Source organism: Adiantum capillus-veneris, chromosome 15 (assembly GCF_014529385.1).
Source record: "Adiantum capillus-veneris isolate H3 chromosome 15, ASM1452938v2, whole genome shotgun sequence".
Lineage (NCBI taxonomy): Eukaryota > Viridiplantae > Streptophyta > Polypodiopsida > Polypodiales > Pteridaceae > Adiantum > Adiantum capillus-veneris.
In genome coordinates this window covers 11,930,610-11,952,440 of record NC_140945.1, presented here as the reverse complement: position 1 = coordinate 11,952,440, position 21,831 = coordinate 11,930,610, and the positions used below count along the sequence as shown (strand labels likewise).

Genomic DNA, 21,831 nt, shown 5'->3' with positions numbered 1-21,831 from the left:
TGCAAAAAGAGGTTCCCATATGCTTCAAGAAAATTTGGAATCACTATGGCTTGCATGTCCTTGTCATCCCCTTTGTCCATATCGAGGAGAAGAGTGCAATAATTGGGTTGATTTTTGCAAAAGCACTAGAAGTGAAGTTGCAATTTGATGCAACATTGTTGAAGGAATTTCAAAACTGCTCCAAGGGCAACCACTATTTCTTCATGATTGGCCTGTGTGTAGCTGTTTTGAATGAAATACCCTATATTTTCTAGATGTTTTGAAATATTATAGGTGACAAAGTATTAACTGGTGTGAATCCTTCCCAGAAATCCTAGAGTGAGATGCATTCCAAGCCAAGTTTTTGCATATAAGAGTGGGGCATTGGAGCTTTTATCAAGTCCTACAATAAACCAATTATGTGAAAGCTTTTGAAAATTGCTAGCTAGTTGTGGTGTGATCCAAGAGCTGTTAGTAGACAGCCATTGAAAAGGTATGTGTGAGATCTTTTGAAAGAAACATTTTTCTACCAATTTAACTAAGCCCAGTAGGACTGTCTTCTCCAGTTGGAGAGTACTGACAAGGTCAATTAAACAACTAAGCAAAGCTGTTAAAGCGAGATATGGGTTTTAAGGAAAAGTGGATATGTGATTAAGTCCCTTAGCATGGATTTTTCGGATTGTGGTATTTTCAATGAGATCACAAGTGCAGACATGTAAGCCCCAAGTATCAAAATCTTTACAGTATGGGATAAATTTATCACAATCACAACCAGACACAATGTTGTGTCATAAGAAATCATGACTGTAGACCGAATTCTTCATAGGTTGTTGATATTTCCAACCAATAAGAACATTATCAAGTATCTCATAGTTTCCAAACAATACGTCAAAACATTCACAAAAAAGTGTTTCAGGGTGTACCCAATATAGAAGTACATTTTGAAAAAGACAATGTTCGTAAATATATTCTTTGCTAGATGTCTTTTTGTTGAGAGACAATCTTCCACAAGGGCCAACAGCAACTTGCACAATCACAAGTGATCATAAGTCAAGAAGGTGTCTGATAGAAGTGTTCCTTCCTCTTCCCCTAGTGAGGCTACGAGATTTTCCTCTAGTAAAATTAGAGGAGGAGCTCGGTGTCAGGAATGAAGTGAAAGAATTGGGGGTGGCAAGAGAGTTGGGTCTTTTCAGTGAGGGGAAATCATCATCATCAATACAAGGCTTGAGAACACTGGTGATTCTCGTAACACCCTTGTAATTTGCATAGGAAGTTAAATAAGTCCCTGGTTCAATTCTTTGAGGATATCTAGCATAAGCCCACGAAAAATGTTGAAAGCAATTTGAGAAATAACTAGCATGGCCACCAAGCCAAGAGCAGATGAGAGATAGATGAAAGTCCATCGGTTTTTCAAGAAAGAGCTGGTCCAAATGATTGAGGATAAACCAGATAGCATGGTCAAACCACATAATGCTGGATTCGTATGAAGCTTTAGGGTCAAGAAATTTACAAGCCCATTTAACATAAAGTTGAAAACCATTCCAAATGGATTCTGTGTAGAAGTCAGGATTACTTTAAGCAAACTCCATGTTCCCTTTTGTCCGTATGTATAGACCTATATTAGAGGAGCATTTGGAGTGGTCTATGGCAAGTTGAGATTGAAGGGGGGTTTAATGAGTTCTCCTTTGTTCAAGAACTGGCCTTCTTTCAAATTTTTGAGTCTACAATCCTCGATAGTGGCAGCCGGGAGGTTAGCCAGATATACCCAAGCTTCACTAAGATTAGGTACCACAAAAGCTTTGTTACGAAGAACCCAAAGCTGATGGTCCACACCAAAGGATTCAATTTCAATATGTGTAACAGGAAGGAAAGAAAAACCCTTGGATACCTTGGGTACCATTTCTAAAAGGCTACAGTCACTTAGGAAGCAAAGATTGTTTTGCAATTCCTTGACAGCCTCAAGTGTTGCACTATCTCTGCAAAATATTCCACCAGTTTGAGGAATAGATGGGGCAACAAGGACACTGACAAAAGATGGATTGAACCCACATAATTTTTTCAAAAAGTTGCATAATTCTGCTCCAGAAGAAGAAAATAAGGCAACCTCTTGCTGATACTGTATAGAAAGCATAGGCAATTGGTCTATGTATACTACGAAATCGTATCCATCTTTGGAATCCTTGTCCAAGGTAGCCAGAATCTTGACCCAATCATTAAACGAAAACGTGTGTAAGATAAGACAGCTTTTTATTAGAGATAGAGTCGAGTCATATATTAATTCAGAGGCATCCAAACTGCCAATACATCTTAGGAAAGAGAGGTAGCCAATGGCCACACAGAGAGGCTCATAAGGTAGTTCTAGGCCTTGCAAGAGAGAAAGGGTCTACAATAGACAAAATTAGTTAGTAAGTCATGGATTACTTGTGGTAATAAGTAACACAAGGTTTGGCCCGTCTAGCCAAACAAATGTCTAGTTCTAACAGCTATGGCATTTTTAGGAGACTGGTCCTTTAGGTAAAATCTAATTTGTTCTAAAATCCTTGTATGTTTCTCTGGGTCGTGGTTTACCCACATGCGAGCTATCAACTTAAAATGTTTGTGCTCCTGAAAGAAAGTATATATATGATTAGACCAGTAGTTTGGGCATGCAATCCTTAAACTGGCAAGGTCAGAGACCATGAAAGCCGTGAGCAGGAAACCAGAATCTTAGCTTATGTAGGACCACCTAACACCAACTAACCAATCAAGGATTTGAAGACAGTGGTTCCAAACATAAAACCAAGATTCAAGAAATTTAATAAAGGTAGCGTCCCCGTTTTTTCAAATATACAATGAAAAAACCTTATGTAGAAGACGTGTGTGTAGCTGTTTTCACTTATATAATAAGACATAAATGAACTTTTACATTCAAAAGACAGCTAGCTTTAGAGAAAAAACAAAAAATATTACAAAAAAAACTCAACCTTAGAACTTTCTTTGTACATAGCATATGAGAATGAAGCCATTTTTTAGTATACAATGATAGTGATCCAAGAAAGAATTACTTCCCAAGTGGTAAGAGCAAGTGTACTATCGGACAGACAATAGCTTTAAGCCAAAAAAAATTCCAAGAAAAGATAGAGTCCTCACCTGCATCTATCCAAACAAGACAACAAATATGTTATTCTTGGATGTGTTTTACAAGTGTCAATGGACTATATTAGTTGTTATCCATGTCCAACTTACAACTTTAAAAAAAAAACTTAAAACTATTGTGCAAAGTGTTCGTGTCTTTTCGTCCTTTGGTTTTTGCTACCCCAAAGATTTTAAAAGTACTTATAAGTATGATATTTATATATCCCTTCTTTAAATTTAAACTTTAAATAGCATATACATCATTTTGATCAGAAAGGCCACCATCCCTCCTGAAGCAAGTGTCTTAATCCCCATAACATCTCTTAGATCATTCTTTCAACACCAGAATTACTTTGTCAGGTTCCCATTTCTCTAGCCTTTTTAAGTATCATGAAGCCACAAAATATCCAAAACAACGACTACAGATATCTCTCAACAAAAAAATATTCCGTTTTAAAGGTATCAAAACTCGGCTATGTTATCATGCCAATTCAAATTTCTCATGCCCATTTGGGCTTACGGAAATCATCTTACCTCAGTTTGCATGCCAAATGACAAGAAAACATACTAGATGAGCCAAAGCCAGAAAGTTTAATGAAAAGAACCTACTTTTAGCTTGTCTAAAAGAAAAACCCCATATTTGTTTACGGTTCTGTCAATGTCATGCTATATAAGACAATAACCGAGATCATTAGCAAGTATAACAATCCCAAAAATGGCACAAGGGAAGCAAAACCCCATAACACCACACAGTAGTATGCAGATTTTTCCACGCGCCAGATACAGAGTAAAAGAGCCACAACTTTACGCTGCGTATTATTATGACCGACCAGACAAACGTTAGTAACATGTATCAAATGATCCCCCAATTTTTTAATGTCCGAAAACGACAATATCAAGCAACACTACTCTGGTTATGCATGGGTTCCAGAATCCTCAACCACAATAAATTTAAGGCATTATACAAGATATCAAAACACCCTTTGCTATAAGAAGCCAACATCCTACCATTAAAAAAAACCAAAAAAACAAACAATATGGTTTAGACAATCTTTAATCCCATCAATGTATGTGAACGTGAGTTGATTCCTGCACTTTTGGATGTTGATTTGGGCCTTGAAAAAAGGCTAACTTTATTCATATTTCTATTATTCCTTTATGAAAGGGATTTCCTACCTGAAAACATGGCACGCACATGCGCGTGCCATAAGCACACTTTGAATTATATAGAGAAAGACTTTGGGATATAATTTTTACAGGGGCTGAAAAAATGGGTGGACCATAACCCCTTTGAGAGAGAGGGCTTGATAATACCTAGACAATGAATTAATTCAACTACATTCTCATTGGACCTCTCTCAAATCCATCCAAGTGTCTTTAGGCACACTATGGGGGCAACCTAGCTAGGGGATTGACATGTGTCCTATTTGCCTCTTTGACCAACAGGTGTCCATGGTTTGACTTCAAGCACCTCAAGCTTCTTGGCCCCCAAGTACCTTAATCACATCAAGCACCTTAATCATCAAGCATGACAAGCACCTTAGTCAGCAAGCACGACAAGCACCTCAAGCTTGGTCTGGGTCCCTAGCTCAATCTGAGTCCTAGCTTGCCTAAATTCGTAAGTCTAACGGCTTTTAATATTAACCTTTGCAGGTCTTTAATGAAGCTAACCCTAAGGTCTTTTAAGCTCTATTAGCTAGCAATGCTCTTTGCTAGACCATCTCTAGTTTGGTCCCGTGTTGAGATAAATCTTAAAGCACATGTTTATATTCTAACTCTTGTACCCGTTTATTCTCCCACATTAAATGATCAATTCAATATGAGAAAATCATTTGGGTTAGTTAGATATTAGATTTTATGACACATTGGGGGATGGTACACCAATTATTGCCCCTCAAATTTCCTCCTTGCCATTGGGGAGGGAACCCAATAGTAGTACCTGTAGAACCCCGAGGGTGGTTCCAACATACCCATTAGTGATCCTTGGAGATGGTGGCTAGCATATCCTGAACTTTACGTGTACACGTCAATTCTTGTTGTAGGATGATATCCGACTTGTTAAACTTAAGCCAGGTACCGGACTTTTTGTCTTTGTGAGGGTCCATGAAACCTTCAATGTTCTACATCTAGCTAACGTTATATCTTTGGACCCTTTTATCGATTCTCAAGGGCGTCTCAAGACTTGTCATGTGTCCCCTTGTACTTGAAAACCTTCATAGGTGCTGGGGAAGCCATGGGTTGCCAAATCTTCAGAGAAGGGTCCACCAGTTGATTTTCCTCATTGAGGCCCCCATAACTGTTGCTTGAATAAACTTGAATAAATTGGCATGTGCTTGCTCATCCAACTCTTCCTTCTCATTCCACGTGGCCAATAGCTTGCACTTTTTGGGGTTACTATTCTGTGGTTCTGATTTCCTTATTGATGTGGTATGGCCGCTAGGGGGACAACCTTCTCAAGGTTCTTGTCAGTAGTAGCTAGGGGACCTCGAGCAACACCAAAGGGTTGAGGGGAGAGGGTAGGAGCTTCCATGGTTGGGGGAAACTTAACAAGGCATCGTCTTACAAAATGACTAGAAACGCCACATAAGAAACAAGCTTGTGGGAGACATTTAATACATGTTCCATCATCAATGAGCTTGTCAATAACCGAGGGTAGGTAGGAGAAATCTAATCCCTTGGTGTATTTTTGCAAGTCCGTCTCCACCCACAAGTAATTCCAAAAGGGGATAGTTTTTCTTGTTGTGTAGATAGTTTAACACAAGACTGTTCATGACTATTTATTTCTCTTTTTGGTGATAAGGACGACTACCTTAAATATTCATGAAAAGGTTTAAGTTAAAATTCTCACTTGTTTCATTAAAAGTTTATTAAGACGTCTAGTTTTTATGCCTAGCACAAATTATAAACTTCGTGGGAGGTAAAGTAAGGTCTTTCAAAGCTCATATCAAAGAACTAATACTATCTTGGTGTAAAGCTATGATCTAAATTGATTTCATATGTTAATAACCAAGAAAATGCAATCTTGAATACATCATTTAAATCAAGGCACATTTTCAACTTTTGTAACCCATAATTCATAGGACAATATATACTTGTCAATGAACAAGAGCAGAATGACTATACACATGTTTTTGTTGATTAACTGGCTTTGGTTTACTTATGTAGAGATAAAAGTTTTGAAGTTATGACTATTTTTATAGGTAATGTCTCACTCGAAAAATGAAACGTTTAATGTATGGAATTTTGCGAGGTAACAAAATGTGATACTTCTAGGGTATTGCATGAGATTCATGAGGGAAAAAAAGGACACATAAATTATTTATCTTGTTTTCGAGTACAAAACAACCGGGATTAGTGCCTAAATTCAAAGTACTACCAAAGTTTACAACTGAAGTGCCATATTTTTAATCTTGAAAACGTAGGTCCAATGAAATTACTCCCATAGAATTTTAGTTTCATTTTCATGCAAGTTATTTACAATGAACACCCAGATATGTGAGCTTTGTTTTAGTAGAAACGCGAGAGAGAGAGAGAGAGAGAGAGAGAGAGAGAGAGAGAGAGAGATTAAATGAAATATTAACGTCTTAAAAAGGCCAAAATGACCTATAAGACCAAAAGGTTACATCCATGTGACTCTAGTACAATGTCTAAGGAACATAAAAATAAAAATAAATGAAAGAACCTAGAGTGGGCAAGTATGTAAGCCTACTAACCTACATCCTCGTCCTCATCACCATCATGATCATCAACGTTATCATTCTCATCATGAGCATCACATAATACACCATTGCAAAATATATGAGGGATACAATCACATGGGGGCTAAAGAGGTGTACAATGGAGAAATAAAATGGTGATCAGCCCATGAGCTCTCTCATGGGTCGCTGCACTATAGCCTCAATGTCCTACATAGTAAGCTCTCGGGGGGGGGGGGGGGGGGGCTCTCAACAATGCTCTGTAGCCTCTGATGTAGACCTCGTCTACGGTGTGAAGATCCTCGCATCCTCGGGCGTCATGAGCGGCCAAGCTGGATGGCTTGATCAAGAAGGATGCCCAAACGAGGGTATGACTAGGATACCTTTCTGGGTAGTCCCCTTGTAAAAAGTAGTGATATGCATCTGTGTGGATCCTCTATGTGTACGTTCTCTCCTCCTAAGAATATTCTACCTAAGTCTACGGATCTCCAACAAGAAGAGACCTAGGCACCTCTGATCATAGTAAACCATGATGTGGCATAAGGGGCCAAACCCTCTCTGTATAAGCACTGAAAACGCCTACGGATCTCAAGGTATCTCCGAGTATCTAGCTGAATGAGATCGTATCTGATAATCTTGCTAATCTTCGAATGTGTGTCATCACGGAAATACTAAAAAGGGGGTAGCCTGTCCATACCAAATCCATTTAGCTCAAACCAAGAAGATATCTAGAAACCAACATGAAGTACAACCTTCACTGCCAGTTGTCGTGACGACTCAAGAGCTAGTCATGTAGATCTGTCGCGTGGGAGCTCTCATCTGCTCTGGATGAACAACACTGATCTAGCAAGAGCTTCCCCTACAATCGGTGGTTCGATTATCTCAGCTCTGATAATTCATGTGGCATTGGGCCTTTCGCACGCATCAACCTTGAGTTCATGGATACAAGTGGTCTCTCCATGGATCTCCATCCATCATATGTGCGCCTTGGTCTACTACGATGATCTAGGCTAGGCCCCCATATATCCACTCCATAGAGCATGGTAGAAGTGTCCAAAGAGTTAAATGGCCCCAGCTTCCTCTCTACTCCTCCTAATGCTGTCCGTTCTATTCTTGTAATTGTCCCATAGAGTGCCATCATATAGTGTCATGTAGTCTCCATATGAATCCGGCTCTTGGGACTATGACAAACGCTGCAAACAACTGAATAAACTTGAATAAAGGGGAGAGAGAATAGCAGAGTCGACATGACATGGTGAAGTTCCTAGCCAAGATGCACTAGCCCCAAACATTAGCGCCCCTTCCGATATTTCTTTATTATTACGTTGCAAGAATACAATGTCCAAGGGTAGAGGGCTCTCTCTCTCTCTCTCTCTCTCTCTCTCTCTCTCTCTCTCTCTCTCTCATAGTGCTCCCAAGCTAATCTACTAAGAAGAGAGGCCTTGTCACACTCGTAAAGGCACTTGGCCAAAAGTAGTTACATCAAAAGCTATGTTCAAAAAGCACAGACTCCCAAAAGCTTTGTACCAAAAGCACCCTCTAGGCTCTTTCCGTAAATCGCGGGAATCAGTACAGTGCCACGTCAACGGCCAATGCAAAATCTGGGATGGGCTCTACAACCTACCGCATCAGTATGGTTTATGCAAATTGGTTCCTTGCTTTAATTTTAAGGGTTTAAGCCCCTCGACCCGGTTCTGGTAAGTTGGTAGGGTTAGGTTTTTAACCCTAACCATTTCTGGGCCACTCACCTACAATCTGCAAGTTTGTTTGGGTTAGGTTTTTAATTCCCTAACCTCAATTGTCCTCTCGGCCAAACATTTTTAAGTTTGCATCATCACTTTGTGACATAGCCCCCTCTTGAAAGAATTGTAATCGCCCTCAATTACGTCTACAAAAATAGCCATAAGACAAGAATTAACTCAGTAAACACTGACTCTATAAATCTCTATATATATACCTAGATGAGTCCAGGATAATCCCAGGTTCACCCCTGAACGAAAGTGCAAGGTATAGACCCATGGTAGTCACCCATAAAACAATATAACCATCAGCTCTATCATGCATAGTATTGACTCAATACCACGACATCCCCACTAATGTCGTCAGTGCCCAATAGTGGGTGTAGAACTAGGTACTAACATATGTTCCCAAACACAATACACACCACACGCACACACACATGAGCATACATCAACACAAAGTTCAGCTTATTAAGTTTCTCTCATGACTCCGGAGATCAAGGGCGGACTCAGCCATAGTGAAGCCTCGCAATAAAAGAAGCATTAAATAGAAAAAATTAGCACAAAAATGAGGTAGTTGATAGGGCATATGCACGACAAAAGATAGAAAGAATTAGCACAATATCAATTGCTCATAACTCAGACAAAAATTTCACAATTGAAGTCTGCATGTCCGCTTTACAACTAAAAAATATACCTAGATGATTCCAAGATAAGCCCAGATTCACCCTTAAAGGAAATAGCAAGGTATAGAACCATGGTAGATATCCACAAGACAATATAACCATCAGCTCCATCATGCATAGTATTGACTAAATACCACGACATCCCCACTAACGTCGGCAATGCCCAATAGTGGGTGTAGAACTAGGTACTAACATATGCTCCCAAACACAACACACCACACGCGCACACACATGAGCATACATCAACACAAAGTTCATCGTGTTGACTTTTTGTCATGACTCCGGAGATCAAGGGCAGACTCAACCATAATGAAGCCTAGCACTCTCTCTCCATTACTCCTCATCTCCTTCAAGTCCCAAATACTACACTCTACATTGTAATCACAATGCCGCCCGCTCTTCATGAAGTCTTCAAAAAGCATTGCCGCTACTTTGAGGACGCTTACAAGGAGGTAGAGAAGTCAACCATTTTTGATGGTCCAATTGATGGATCACGATAAGATACTAAGATTTGATCTCTATCCTCTACTTGGTACTTAATACCTTATAATCCTTTTCTGAAGTCATAGATATTAGAGATCTACCTCTAATTAATCTCTCCATCTTTCTAACTCTCGACCTATCTACCTATCTATCCTTATAGGGATGTGCTTAAGGACAAGCCCAAGGGAGACATCCTTTATTTTGTCCAACAGAGGTAGGATTGGATGAAAAGACCAATCCACATTTTGCCGCTCTTTTGCATCCACCTTATAAGAAGCCATCCCTCTTCTCTAATCAAAAGCTTAAAGAGGAGCGTACCATATATCTTCCAAAAATTCTCTTGGAGGTGTATCATGAAGAGTTTCTCCAAGAGCTTATCAATTATGGAGACCAAAGGGGCACCTCGTTTGCTTCCTCTTTTTGTTGGAAGAGGGAGTGCTTGGTGAAGCCTCTCTTTTGGTGTGAGAGTTTTGGGGATCAATTGCCCCATGCTCAAAGGGTGGCATTGAGAGTCCTTGGACAGGTATATTTTGGTTATGAAAAATCTAACTCTAAATGTCTCTTTTCCTCTTCCTTATTTGAATTTCTCATCCCTTTTCTTAGGATTGCTCCTCCGGTGCATCCGAGCGGAATTGATCCGCATATTCTTTAATTCACACAAAGATCCGGAATAAGCTATCTACAAGGCGTTTGGAGTGACAAATCTATTGTCACTCCAATCTATGTATGTTGCGCTCTATGCATGAGATTCCAATGGCTCGACAGGTAACTATATTGCTTTCTACATGTTAGTCTTTACATTCTCATTCATAAGAAAACGAAACATCTGGCTACTCCGATTTGCTAACCCCTTTCATTGTAATTTGTGGTACAAATAGGTTAATGTGGACGAGTGCACGCACTTGGTTGAGACTATTAAAAGTCTCAACAAAGACCGTGATCCCAAAGAAGAGCAAATATATCGCGAGCTCTACATGGAGCTCAAGGAGATAGATTGATGCGTCTCTCACACCTGATCTCGTAGGAAGGTCGTTGTGCAAGCTTCGACTACTAGATGTAGAGGAGCTTCAACATCTGCGGCTCATGGTAGTGGAAGAACATTGGCTTGGGCACTGCGGATCTATGTGGCTCAAGTAGCGGCTCTTACTTTGGCCACCACTACGAAGGATGCGCCTCTTTCTAGGCCCGTAGAGCCTAGGGAGCCAGAGTTTGACGAGGGGGCAATGTTCTCAATGAGGGAGACTATGGCATTGCATCCAGTGCTACCGATTCTTGTGGTGATAAGGATGATGACGCTCATAGCTCAAGCTCGGATCAGGACTACAGGTTTGAGACCGACATGAGCACCTACCCTTTTTTCCGTCAAATATACTTAAGACTCAATTTTGTTCATTCTCTACTTTTTGTAACATCTCTACTTCCGTTCAAACTTGTAGTCTTGTAGGTTGTCGCTTGTAACTCTTAAGTCTTGATAATAGATACTGTAGATTATAGACAGACTATTAACCTATTTCTAAGGCATAAGTTCAAACTTCATGTGGCCTTGAATCTTGATGTATCGCAAGTGACACACATAAGCGGCCAAGTCTTGCTAATTTAGACTCTAGACTCTTACCTTTAAGGCTTAAGCCCTAGGCCATGGGCATTGCTGCTTGTAGATGTTAAGTCAAAAAGATGCATGTTTTTTACTTTTTTGTTGTACGCCATGTCAACGTATGTCTAAACTTTTTTTACCAAGACTAGTACCATACATCATTGTACATGTACAATGTACATTACCATACCTATCAACCATAATATCGAGTCACCCTCGAGAGAGTGCTCTCTGAGCTTTGATGCGTTTCTAAATAGAAAATGATGTCCCTCCCGCTCAACGACTCCTCAAATGCTCCGACATCCAATGTAATGAGCCAATGCAGTTCCATACCATAAGCTTTAGGTTGGTCCCATACGTCTTGCACCGTCATGCGGTGCATCTATTAAGTACTAATGTTTTGCCTTCTCTCTGTCAACAATGATCTCCAGCATGCATTCTTTTAGGTCGGTTAGTTGAGACAAGAGAGAATCCATGTTTGTTATAATATAGGCCTCTTTTTTAGGAAGTCCTTCCTCTCTCTCTCTCTCTTGCCTCCTTTTCAGTACTCTCTATAGGCACCCTTGATGTGTCTGACACGGGTGGAGATTACTAGACTCATTTGTCAGGATCTGATCCAGCTGGACACGAGGAGGACATGGATAGAGCCGGTACAAGAGTTGGGCACAAAGATCGCTTTCTATAGAGAGCATCTTCTCCACCTCACAGGGGATGGGTTTGTGATTCGACCTAGCTATATGGACACGCATCTTTCTCATGGTTTGTGTTGTGCCATTGGCCACATACGCACATCCTCACATCAGCTCGAGATTGAGACTCGCACATTCAGAGGGATACCAACAGATAGCAGGATACGCGCTTATGTCATCTAGAGCCAGAGACAGAGTTACATTACATATGTCATTGCACGGTGTACTATGAGATACGAGGCCGTTCTCATTGTCTATTCAGAGAGAGTTTTGGTCCTCTATCTAGGGTCATGAGTTATGAGGATCAGAGATGTCTTGGACTGTATCCACTTGAGTTACAGAGGTATAGAGACACTTTACTAAGGAGAGCTGGAGAGAGAGAGTCCCAGAGACAGATTACATATTTCTTTATAGTATACTACCACTTTTGGCATTTTCATAGACCGAGATTGGAGCTAGGGCGATCTAGACGACCACAATATCGATAGAGACTACATCAGAGGATTCGAGCCATACTTTCTCGACGTCCGGAGTGCAAATGAGGATGGATCTCTACCATATCCCCCCCCCCCCCCCCCCCCCCCCCCCCTTCTCTCATTGTACTCCACACTATACTGGGCACCTTTTGTATTAGCTGGCACATCCATATAGTCCAGCTTGTAGTAGTTGTATCTTTTGTTTCAGTTCTTTTAATTCCGGACATGGTATTGGAATCACCATGTTGTAACAACTTGGTGTCATAGGTCATTTTGGCCTTTTGAAGACGTTAATATATCATTTCATTTCATCTCTCTCTCTCTCTCTCTCTCTCTCTCTCTCTCTCTCTCTCTCTCTCTCTCTCTCTCTCTCTCTCTCTCTCTCTCTCGTTCAAGACCCATTAGAAAGATGGAGGTCTCTTTAGATGTTCCTACAATGTCTATACTCCGGTGTGTTTTGGCTCCATGATTCCCATACGGGCATAGAGGCTTTCCACTTCCTCTTCCAATTGTTGGTGTGCTTCACACCCATGACTGGTACATGTAGAGTGCGTGCTTTCCTCCTTTGCTCTTCCCCAATTGTCATGTTGATGATAGAGGTGGGAGTGGGTGCCTGGGAGCACATGTCCTCTAACTCTTCCTTCAATTTTGATTTCTCCATCTCGTGCCTCCACTTTGCTAATGGAGGCACACTCCACCTGTGGAGCCGTGATCATCTCTGATAGAGGCCTATTCACTATGTTGAGCGCACTATATGTCTCTTTCTTGTGTGCCAAAACGGCTTGCTTAATGGTCTCCACCTCATCCCTCATCATCCTATCTTTCTTTGCCATCTTCTTGCTGAATTTCATGGGAGTCTTGGATTAAGGTGACCTCCCTCTTTCATACGCAATGGGAAACATATGTGAGAGAGAGAGGGAGAAGAAGAAGAAGAAGAGAATTTTAACACCATAGGAAACAATCCCAAGGGACCTTAAAGATCTATCCGACGAAGAGAGCTGAACTGAAGACCTATTATTCAAGAGGGAAATGGCATAATCAATCTACCACAATTGGGTGATAGCAAGGTTATACCATTTTCCTCTTCTTATTAGTGCACGCGCATGCACGCAAACACACACGAGAAGAAGAGAATTTTAACATCATAAGAAACTATCCACACACACACACACACACACACACACACACACACACACACACACACAGAGGAAAGAGAAGAGGAATTTAACTTCGTGGGAAACTATCCCAAGAGACCGAAAGAGAGAGAGAGAGAGAGAGAGAGAGAGAGAGAGAGAGAGAGAGAAATGAAATGAAATGTTATATTAGCGTCTTCCAAAGGCCAAAATAACCTATGAGACCAATCTGTTACAAAATAGTGAATCTAATACTATGTCTGGGTACAAAAGAACTAGAACAAAGATACTACTACTAGAATCCATCCTCATCTGCACTCTCGATGGACACAGAGAGAGAGAGAGAGAGAGAGAGAGAGAGAGAGAGAGAGAGGTGTAAGGCAATGTGGGTGGGAGTGTGTGGGTGGATGTGTGTGGTTGACTGGAGCTCGTGGTCCTGCTTAAGCAAGGCAAACACACACACACACACAGAGAGAGAGAGAGAGAGAGAGAGAGAGAGAGAGAGAGAGAGAGGGAGGGAGATGAAATGTAATCAAATGTTATATTAACGTTTTCAAAAGGCCAAAATGACCTATAGGCTATGAGACCAAAAGGTTACATCCATGTGTGACTCTAGTACAGTCTCACGGAAACATAAAGATAAAAATAAGTGAGGGGACCTAGAGAGTGTAGGTATGTAAGCCTAACCTACATCCTCATCACATAATACATCAACTCAAAACATACGGGGAGGGGTACAACCACATGAGGGCTAATGAGGTACTCAGTGGGGAAAGTAGACAATAGTGATCATCCCATGAACTCCCTCATGCAATAGGGATGGTGCATCCAAGGAACACTGAAAAGGGGGCAGCCTCTACATACTAAATCCATGTAGCTCAAACCAAGATGATATCTATGAAACCAACATGAAGTACCACCCTCACTGGCCAGTTGTCATAATGACTCAAGCGCTAGTCGTGCATACTTGTCGCGTCGTAGCTCCCATGTGCTATGAATGAAAGACATTGATCTAGCAAGAGCCTCCACTACAATCAATGGTGCACTCATCTCAGCTTTGATGATCTCATGCGGCATTGAGGCTTTCACCCGCCGGATCAGCCTGGGATCATGGATACAACTGGTCTCTCCATGGATCTCCATCCATCATATGTGCACCCTTATCTACTATGATGATCCACGCTAGGACCCCATATCTGCAATCCATAAAGCATGGTGAAAGTGACCAATGTATCAAATAGCCACAGCTTAGTACGTGGCTCTTGAAACTACGCCTGTGAACATATCCTCTCTAGTCCTCCTAATGCTGCATATCCCCTCATCAGTCTCGCTTCTAGATCACCTCTCATAGAGAAAGTAGGTCTAATGAATACAACACCTAGATATGTATAAGAGTTTACATACTCCACTACCTCTTGTCCATATGTAAAGATAGGTGTTGATCTATTGCCCCACAGTGTTGTAGTATTGAATACCATCACCTGATGGGGAGCCCAATGTCATGTGCATAAGCATTTAACGCATCTAGATGTCTCTGCATACCCTTTGGAGAGTCTGAAATAAGCACAATATCATCGACATTAAGCAATAGAGGTATCCATGCACCTGACAACTGTGCTCCTCTATTCCTTGAAGTCTCAATATAGTCAAAAATCTCATCAATATACAGTCCCAACAAAGTCCGAGAAAGTGGGCATCCCTACTTCACCCTAATAGAAGAGTAAACAGGGTTTGAAAGACTCTGCTGTCCGTACTCTCCCTATAACTGTCTTATACAGTGCCATAATACCCCATACAAGCTCTCGTGGGACTCCCAGGTGCTCCTGGCTCTTGGGACTGAGTCAAAGGCTTTGCAGAAATACACAAAGCTAAAATAAATCCTTCTCGCATGTGCTCTGTCCTCCTCAATGATCGCTCTAAGCGTGAAGATATGATCAAGTGTAGAGAATCCCTCCTGAATCCAGCTTGCCCTGAAGCTCGTACACCCTCTCGCTCTGCCCATCATCTGCTCAACTCATGCTCAAGTATAGATGCATATAGCTTGGCCAATGAGTGATAGTGCAATAGTTAGTTGGCGGGGTTGGATCTCCAAACTTGAGTAATGGTACAATTGTAGACGTACTCGAAGTTTCATGAAACCCCTCACACATGGCCCTGTTGAACATGAAGGCCAAACAAACCATCAATATGATCTCTAGTAAGTGCCACTATACCATCATGATCTTGTGCCCTCCCTGTGTGCAATCTGTCAATGGCTCCCCTCACCATCTTTGCTGTGAAGAAAGTAGAAGTGGGAGGACATGGCTCCGCAGGTCTCGCAATGATAACTGCTCTGCTATTGTGTATAGAGACGATGCATATTGTGTCAATGACTCTGTAGAAGTAATGACTGGAGAGGGTGTTGCTCTCTAAAGTGTCGCCAAGCCTCCCTAGAGTCCTGGCTCAAGAGTATCTCATAAATATATCTCTCAAGCTAAGAAGAAAGGTCTCTTCTTTCACCCTACAAGGCGGCGGAAGAGTATATGTGACTGCCTATGTGTGATCTCTCCCAAAGCCACCTCTCTCTGTAGTCGGGCTCTCGTCTCTCAGCACTCATCATCATACCAACTATTCTGAGGCGTGCTCCCAAACCGTGGTCTCCTAGTAGGCTGAGAGTGGGGAAAAGCTGTGACTACTGCTCTGTGTATCATCTCTATCAATATCTGGGTGAGCTCTAACAAGAGTCTATGGGGGTTCTCGCCTACTAGAAGACTATACAGCTCTTCTATATACACTCCATCTATCTCTCTGCAAAAGTGGTATCACGGATGACAATGTGCTACATGATGAAAGCCACCAATAGTGTAAGTAAGATCTACTGCAAAAGATATTTGAGCATGATCTACAGCCACTCCAACAGGTCTGGGTGACACTGATAAGTCCTGAATGCGTGGTATAAGTTATGTGGGAGCCAAAACATAATCCACAGTGCTAGCACCATGTCTGAGAGAGAGAGAGAGAGAGAGAGAGAGAGAGAGAGAGAGAGAGTAACTAAAACCAACGGCTAGATTTAATTTAACCTTCTTATAATGAAGTATCGTACACACTATGACGGCTTGACAAAGCCATTGCCTTAACACCACTCAATTGACAAGCTATTTAGCAGTCTCTAATGTTTACCTATGCTGGGAAAGTTGTCTCCATGGTGAGGCTTCAGGCACATGCATGAATTGCTGCGGCTTGCTTTTTTGCAGCAAAGTCATCAAGTTGATGAGATAATTGAAGCAACAGTCTAGAACAAACTGATGGAGGGGTTGTAGGTCCACACATGAAATACACGACATTACCGATCGGTCGGTTGTAGATTCCTTTCTCTCTTAGGGCTTGAACAATGCTCCGTGAAAGCATCGACGCATAGCTGCAAAGCAAAACAAGGAAAAACAAATGTATATGGGGCCGCATGCGGAGGCATGGCTTCATTATATGATGTACACATGCCATTATAGGAAGCCTTACCCGCTCTCTGAAGCATTCGTTCGCAGCTCAAACGCAAAGACAGTGCCCAATGCAATAACTCTCTGCACTTCTAGATGTGCAGAGAGTTCTGCAACAAGCTTTGGATCCCAAAACTGCAAAAAAAAGAGCATCATTATGCAATGAAATTCAACCTGATTTGTCACTAAAGTAATCCTCCACTAGTTTTCACCTCAACCAGGCGATTGGTGGATGGCACCAAATTGGGATTTGTTTTTGGATCGCTCAGCCATTGCAATGAAGTTACTGCAGCCTGGCATCCAATAGCATGACCAGAATAGGAGTGTCCATGAAGGAGAGCCAAAAGCTGCAAAGCACCAAGCCACTTCTGAGTACCCATTTCAGATGAACCTCATTGATTTGTAGCGTGCATTTGTATATCGACAAGAATCTACAAGTGAATATCGACGAGAATCTACAAGTGACCATATGATTAGCCCTAAGAGCATTGTTGCAGAGATCATAGGAAACCAACATGCATGACAGTGTAGAGGAAGTGCTCTAGTTTAAGTTCATGTAATGTTGTTGTCAGCTGTCCATGGTGTTGCAGTCGAAGAAGAAGCGGCAGATACTCTTTCTTTCTATTTTCTATCCACACCAAATCTATATTTTTCTGCTATATATGTCATCTCTATTTTAAAGTTCTCTCCACCTCTTTATATCTACCACCATTGCCACACCAGCCAGACACAAATATGCTTTCATCAAGGTCAGTGTATCGGCTCTATGGCCTCTCACTTCATGTATCATACTAACACAACATACAAGCCTTAGGAAATGCAAGCTCTATGATGATTAAAAAGCCCTACCTTCATAGACAACAAATTCATTGTTTCAGACCGAAAATAAGCATCTATTGAACTAAATGAACCACCTATCAACAGCGAGTAAAGGAAACTCTATGAAACGAGTCACAACCACCATTTGAGTGTTTCACTTTTGAGGCATTTATTGGCATTACTAGTAGAGCAAGAGATACTAAAGATAAAATGAGTCACAACCCCCATTTGAGTCTTTCACTTTGGAGGCAATTAATTACTAGAAGAACAAGAGATGCTAAAGACGTACAAACTTTCTTTTGCGATTTAATGTGTGCAAGAAAAAGGTTGAAAGACAAACATAAATCTTGCCATATGTACCTAACATACTCCAAAAATGTGTTCGGTGACAGATGTTACACAGTGACATCTAGACAAAGGTATCACTAAACCAAGAAAAAGGGGTAGGACAGTGTTTACACCCATCTGTGGAAGGTTAAGATTTAGACAAATGCAAGAAGGACGAGTTTCAAGTTTCAAGGAAAGTGCAAGTTCCATACTCGTGATTATTAATAAGTCAATATAACTATTAATGCCACAAGCCATCTCGTGAATATATATGAAGTCAACACCACTGACATCTTAGTGGATGTAGACCCAGGCATTGATAAATGCACGAACAGACAAGTACACAAACTATTTACAACAAGAAAATGGCGAATATGGAATATGTTCTGATAGACAAAGTAGAAAGAAGAGACGATTTTCTTTGCCAAGAAAAGCTAACAGGTGTCTTGAGCACGCAAAAATACATCAAAAACCTTTGAGAACATTGCAGAACTGAGGTCTGTTGTTTCTCATCTACTCACTATCCCAAATTAGAAAAAACCACTCACCTTGGAATCTCCTTTGAATGAGTCAAAGACAGCTGATGAAGCCAGCGTTACAGCTAAAGGAACAACTCCCCCAGTCAACAGCTTTGAATAGCATCCAATATCAGGAGTGCAACCAAGATACTCTGCACAAGACTAGCAAAGCATGCCACCAAAGTTCGTGAATTTTCCAAAGTTACAAAATCAATGCATAGAAATAAAGTGAAGCCAGTAAACCTTCACACAATGCCAACAAGAAAATTAAACGAAATTTTGGAGACATCCAACCTAATCTTTTGTCTTCTTTCTATAAGGTGAATGTGCTGTAACGTCAAGGTGGAACCAAACAGAGTGTGCCCCATGGATACATAGACACAAACGCATGTAAAAACAGGGTGACTTTCTTTCAGCCCCGAGGGACCATTGTAGCTGTGCTAGAGGCTGTGCGCCAAAAGGCCACAGCCGCCAGCCTGCTCTGACTGCTTCCTCTGAATTCAAGTCGAGAATCCATTGATGCTCTGCCGTTGTAAGAACCCTGATCCCCTAGAACGTGCACTTTAAGATCCAGGAAGATTGGCAATGTATACGAGAGGCCCCCCCCTCCTGACCCTCAAAAGAAAAGCAAGATAGCTTTGACTACCTGTGCCAATTAAGCTCGGTTTTTGCCTCGGTCTCTTACTAATTCATACTTTGAAAATAACCAGGTTGGGTTGTAGCCCTTGGTTGCTTAAAAGTTGGTAACTTGGTGGACTACTAACTTGGAAAAGTCTTTTTAAGACTCCACCTTAATGCATGCAAGCTCTGTGCCGGATGCTGCATGCAGTGTTGGAGGCATTACAAGACAAACATTCACCCATTATCAGATATTCACTGCATTGAGACCACCATTTAAACTCAGCACTAGGTGAGAAGAAATTTCCATCTCACTTAGTTTTGGGTTTTCTTTTAGTTCCATATGCTCATGCCTAGTTTGTGTGAGGAGTCCCAAACAAGACAATCTTGTTGTTGCTGCGTAAAGTTCACAGGTAGAACCTAGAACACACTGCTGATTCAATATTTTTAATGGGCTTACTCTTAGTCTAATTAATTCAGCTAATGTTGTGTTTGCATGAAAACAATGGAAGAGAACTTGGTTGCTTTCTAACCTACTGATCCATGAATGCTTGATTGAAGATAAGATAAGATCTATTTGGGTTTGCAGCCATCTTGAAACAGGTGACGACATCTTGATCCCTCTAAAATCTATGATTGATATGTAACATGCTGCATTAATAATCTTACAAGTGATTACATGTGGTAAGTATATTTGACTGATAGTTTTTGGTTGTCTATGAGATGGGTGATAAGGCACTGACTATTTGTTTTTTTTGAGAGCAGATGGCGGTCCTTGTGCAATATTTGACTGCAATGCTTACAATGCTTGGTAGTCACAAGAATTTTGTTGAAAACTTATTTTATGTTTCATTATGGAGATCACCATCTTGTTTGAGACATGGGTCCTTTGGATAATGTGTTTCACACAGATTTTTATTAATCAATTGTTTCTGGGGTGATGAATACTTCAGAAATATTCGCAATGTGAGTTAAACTTGATTCTGGCATCTTGAAATCATATACGTAGTGTTATTCTAGACCTCAATGGCAATGGGAGTCCACGGGTTTTTGACTCAGGTGATATGTTGGCTTGTGGTCACATTGTTTGCATAGGGTTTGAATACATACCTGGATCGTCAGCTAAACGCACTGAAAGTACCAGATAGCTTTTAGCCCAGTTGTGCTATGAATGAGACTGCAGCTAACGCAACTCCCTCGCTGTCCCCCCTCCCCCCCCCCCCCCCCAATTCCCTGGTCCCTGTGGGCAGCGATTTCACCTTCGTCTTCGTCAGCTTCGCCTCCCCTTCGTTCGTTGTCACAGCAGCAAACACAGATGGAGGATTCTGCTCCGCCACAGAGGGACTCAACTGACGCCACCTCCCTCGACCCTGCAGAACCCACCATCCGACTTGCTCTTTCGCCAACAGAGCAAGCGAGCTTAGAGGCAAAGGTAGCGCGTCTTCAGGCCACCTCTATTATCTGCAAGATCATCGGCACCCGACCTAGCAGAGGGGAGGTGTGTGATCTCCTTCAAGACCACCTTTTAGCAGAGGTGGGAAAGATCATCGACGTTCAGCTTCTCGGGCGCGGCTACTATCAAATTGAGTTTGAGACTTCTGAGATGGCCTCCAAGGTCATTGCGATGAGCCCTTTGGCCATCCGAGCAGCCAGAGCTCATATTTTACAATGGCACCATCGCTTCGATCCGGCTACCGATGCTCTAAGGCTGGCCAAGCCAAGCATGCACAGACACAGGATGCTCAGGAAGGTTTCCTTCGAGACTGGTGCAGGCGGAGGAGGGCTTGCATTAGGTTCGTGGTCGGCGTCGCCAAGGATCACCTTGCCTGTTCAGGCTTCAGCACCCTTGGGGGTCACCTTGCACCAAGCCAATAGCAGTGGATTCCACTTGGGTACCGTTTCAACCCCTTACAATAAGACAAGCCCACGGATACCCCTTCCACCTGAGCTTCGCCACCAACAGCCCCCCCTCTTCCCGCTCCGCCTACCATCCCTACCCCCCCCCCCCCCCCCCCCCCCCCCCTCCATCACCACCACCTCCCCCCATCCCCTCCATTCTCGCCCCATCCCACCCTCTAGCCCCCCTGCTCCGTCATCTACTCCCTCTCCTACTTCAGGGCAAGCCCACAAAACTGGACCTCCATCGACAGCTAGGATGTCTCTTGGCAGTGGTTTTGCCACGAGCCGCCTAGCGTGGGAGGAGCAACCTTTTCTGCAGAAGCCTCTAGCAATGCAGATGTCACCTTTTGTAGCAATCCCTCGTGGGCTGACTAGTTTCAACATTTGTCGTTGGTGGGACTTCTTCACTTATGATTTCACACGTTTCCTTGGTGACTCTTCTCCCGACCTTGAGGCTGCTTGCTTCAGAGTTCACGTACTTTTTCTAGTAGCTACAGGGGTAGACACAACGGTTGGTTTCTCCTTCCCACTGTGTGGTAGGGGTCAGACTAAGTGGACCTTGGACTCAGTGATGGACTGGCTCCAGGTT

At 42.0% G+C, this 21,831-nt stretch overlaps 1 protein-coding gene across 2 annotated transcripts in view; it reads right to left on the bottom strand.

Annotated features, from left to right (window-relative positions):
• Positions 1-2,962: 2,962 nt before the first annotated feature.
• The window catches only part of BIO1 (adenosylmethionine-8-amino-7-oxononanoate transaminase), a 120,247-nt gene continuing 101,378 nt past the window's right edge, over positions 2,963-21,831 (bottom strand). The window contains exons 11-15 of one of the 2 annotated variants that reach the window (XM_086530063.1): positions 18,756-18,887; positions 17,274-17,408; positions 17,084-17,196; positions 16,748-16,985; positions 2,963-3,114 (exon numbers count right to left, since the gene is read on the bottom strand). In XM_086530063.1, the coding sequence (XP_086386189.1) occupies positions 16,781-16,985; positions 17,084-17,196; positions 17,274-17,408; positions 18,756-18,887 (585 nt within the window). In that variant the 3' untranslated portion in view covers positions 2,963-3,114; positions 16,748-16,780. Of the gene's footprint in view, positions 3,115-16,619; positions 16,986-17,083; positions 17,197-17,273; positions 17,409-18,755; positions 18,888-21,831 lie in introns of those variants that run through there. The other variant, XM_086530062.1, reaches the window with a different exon arrangement.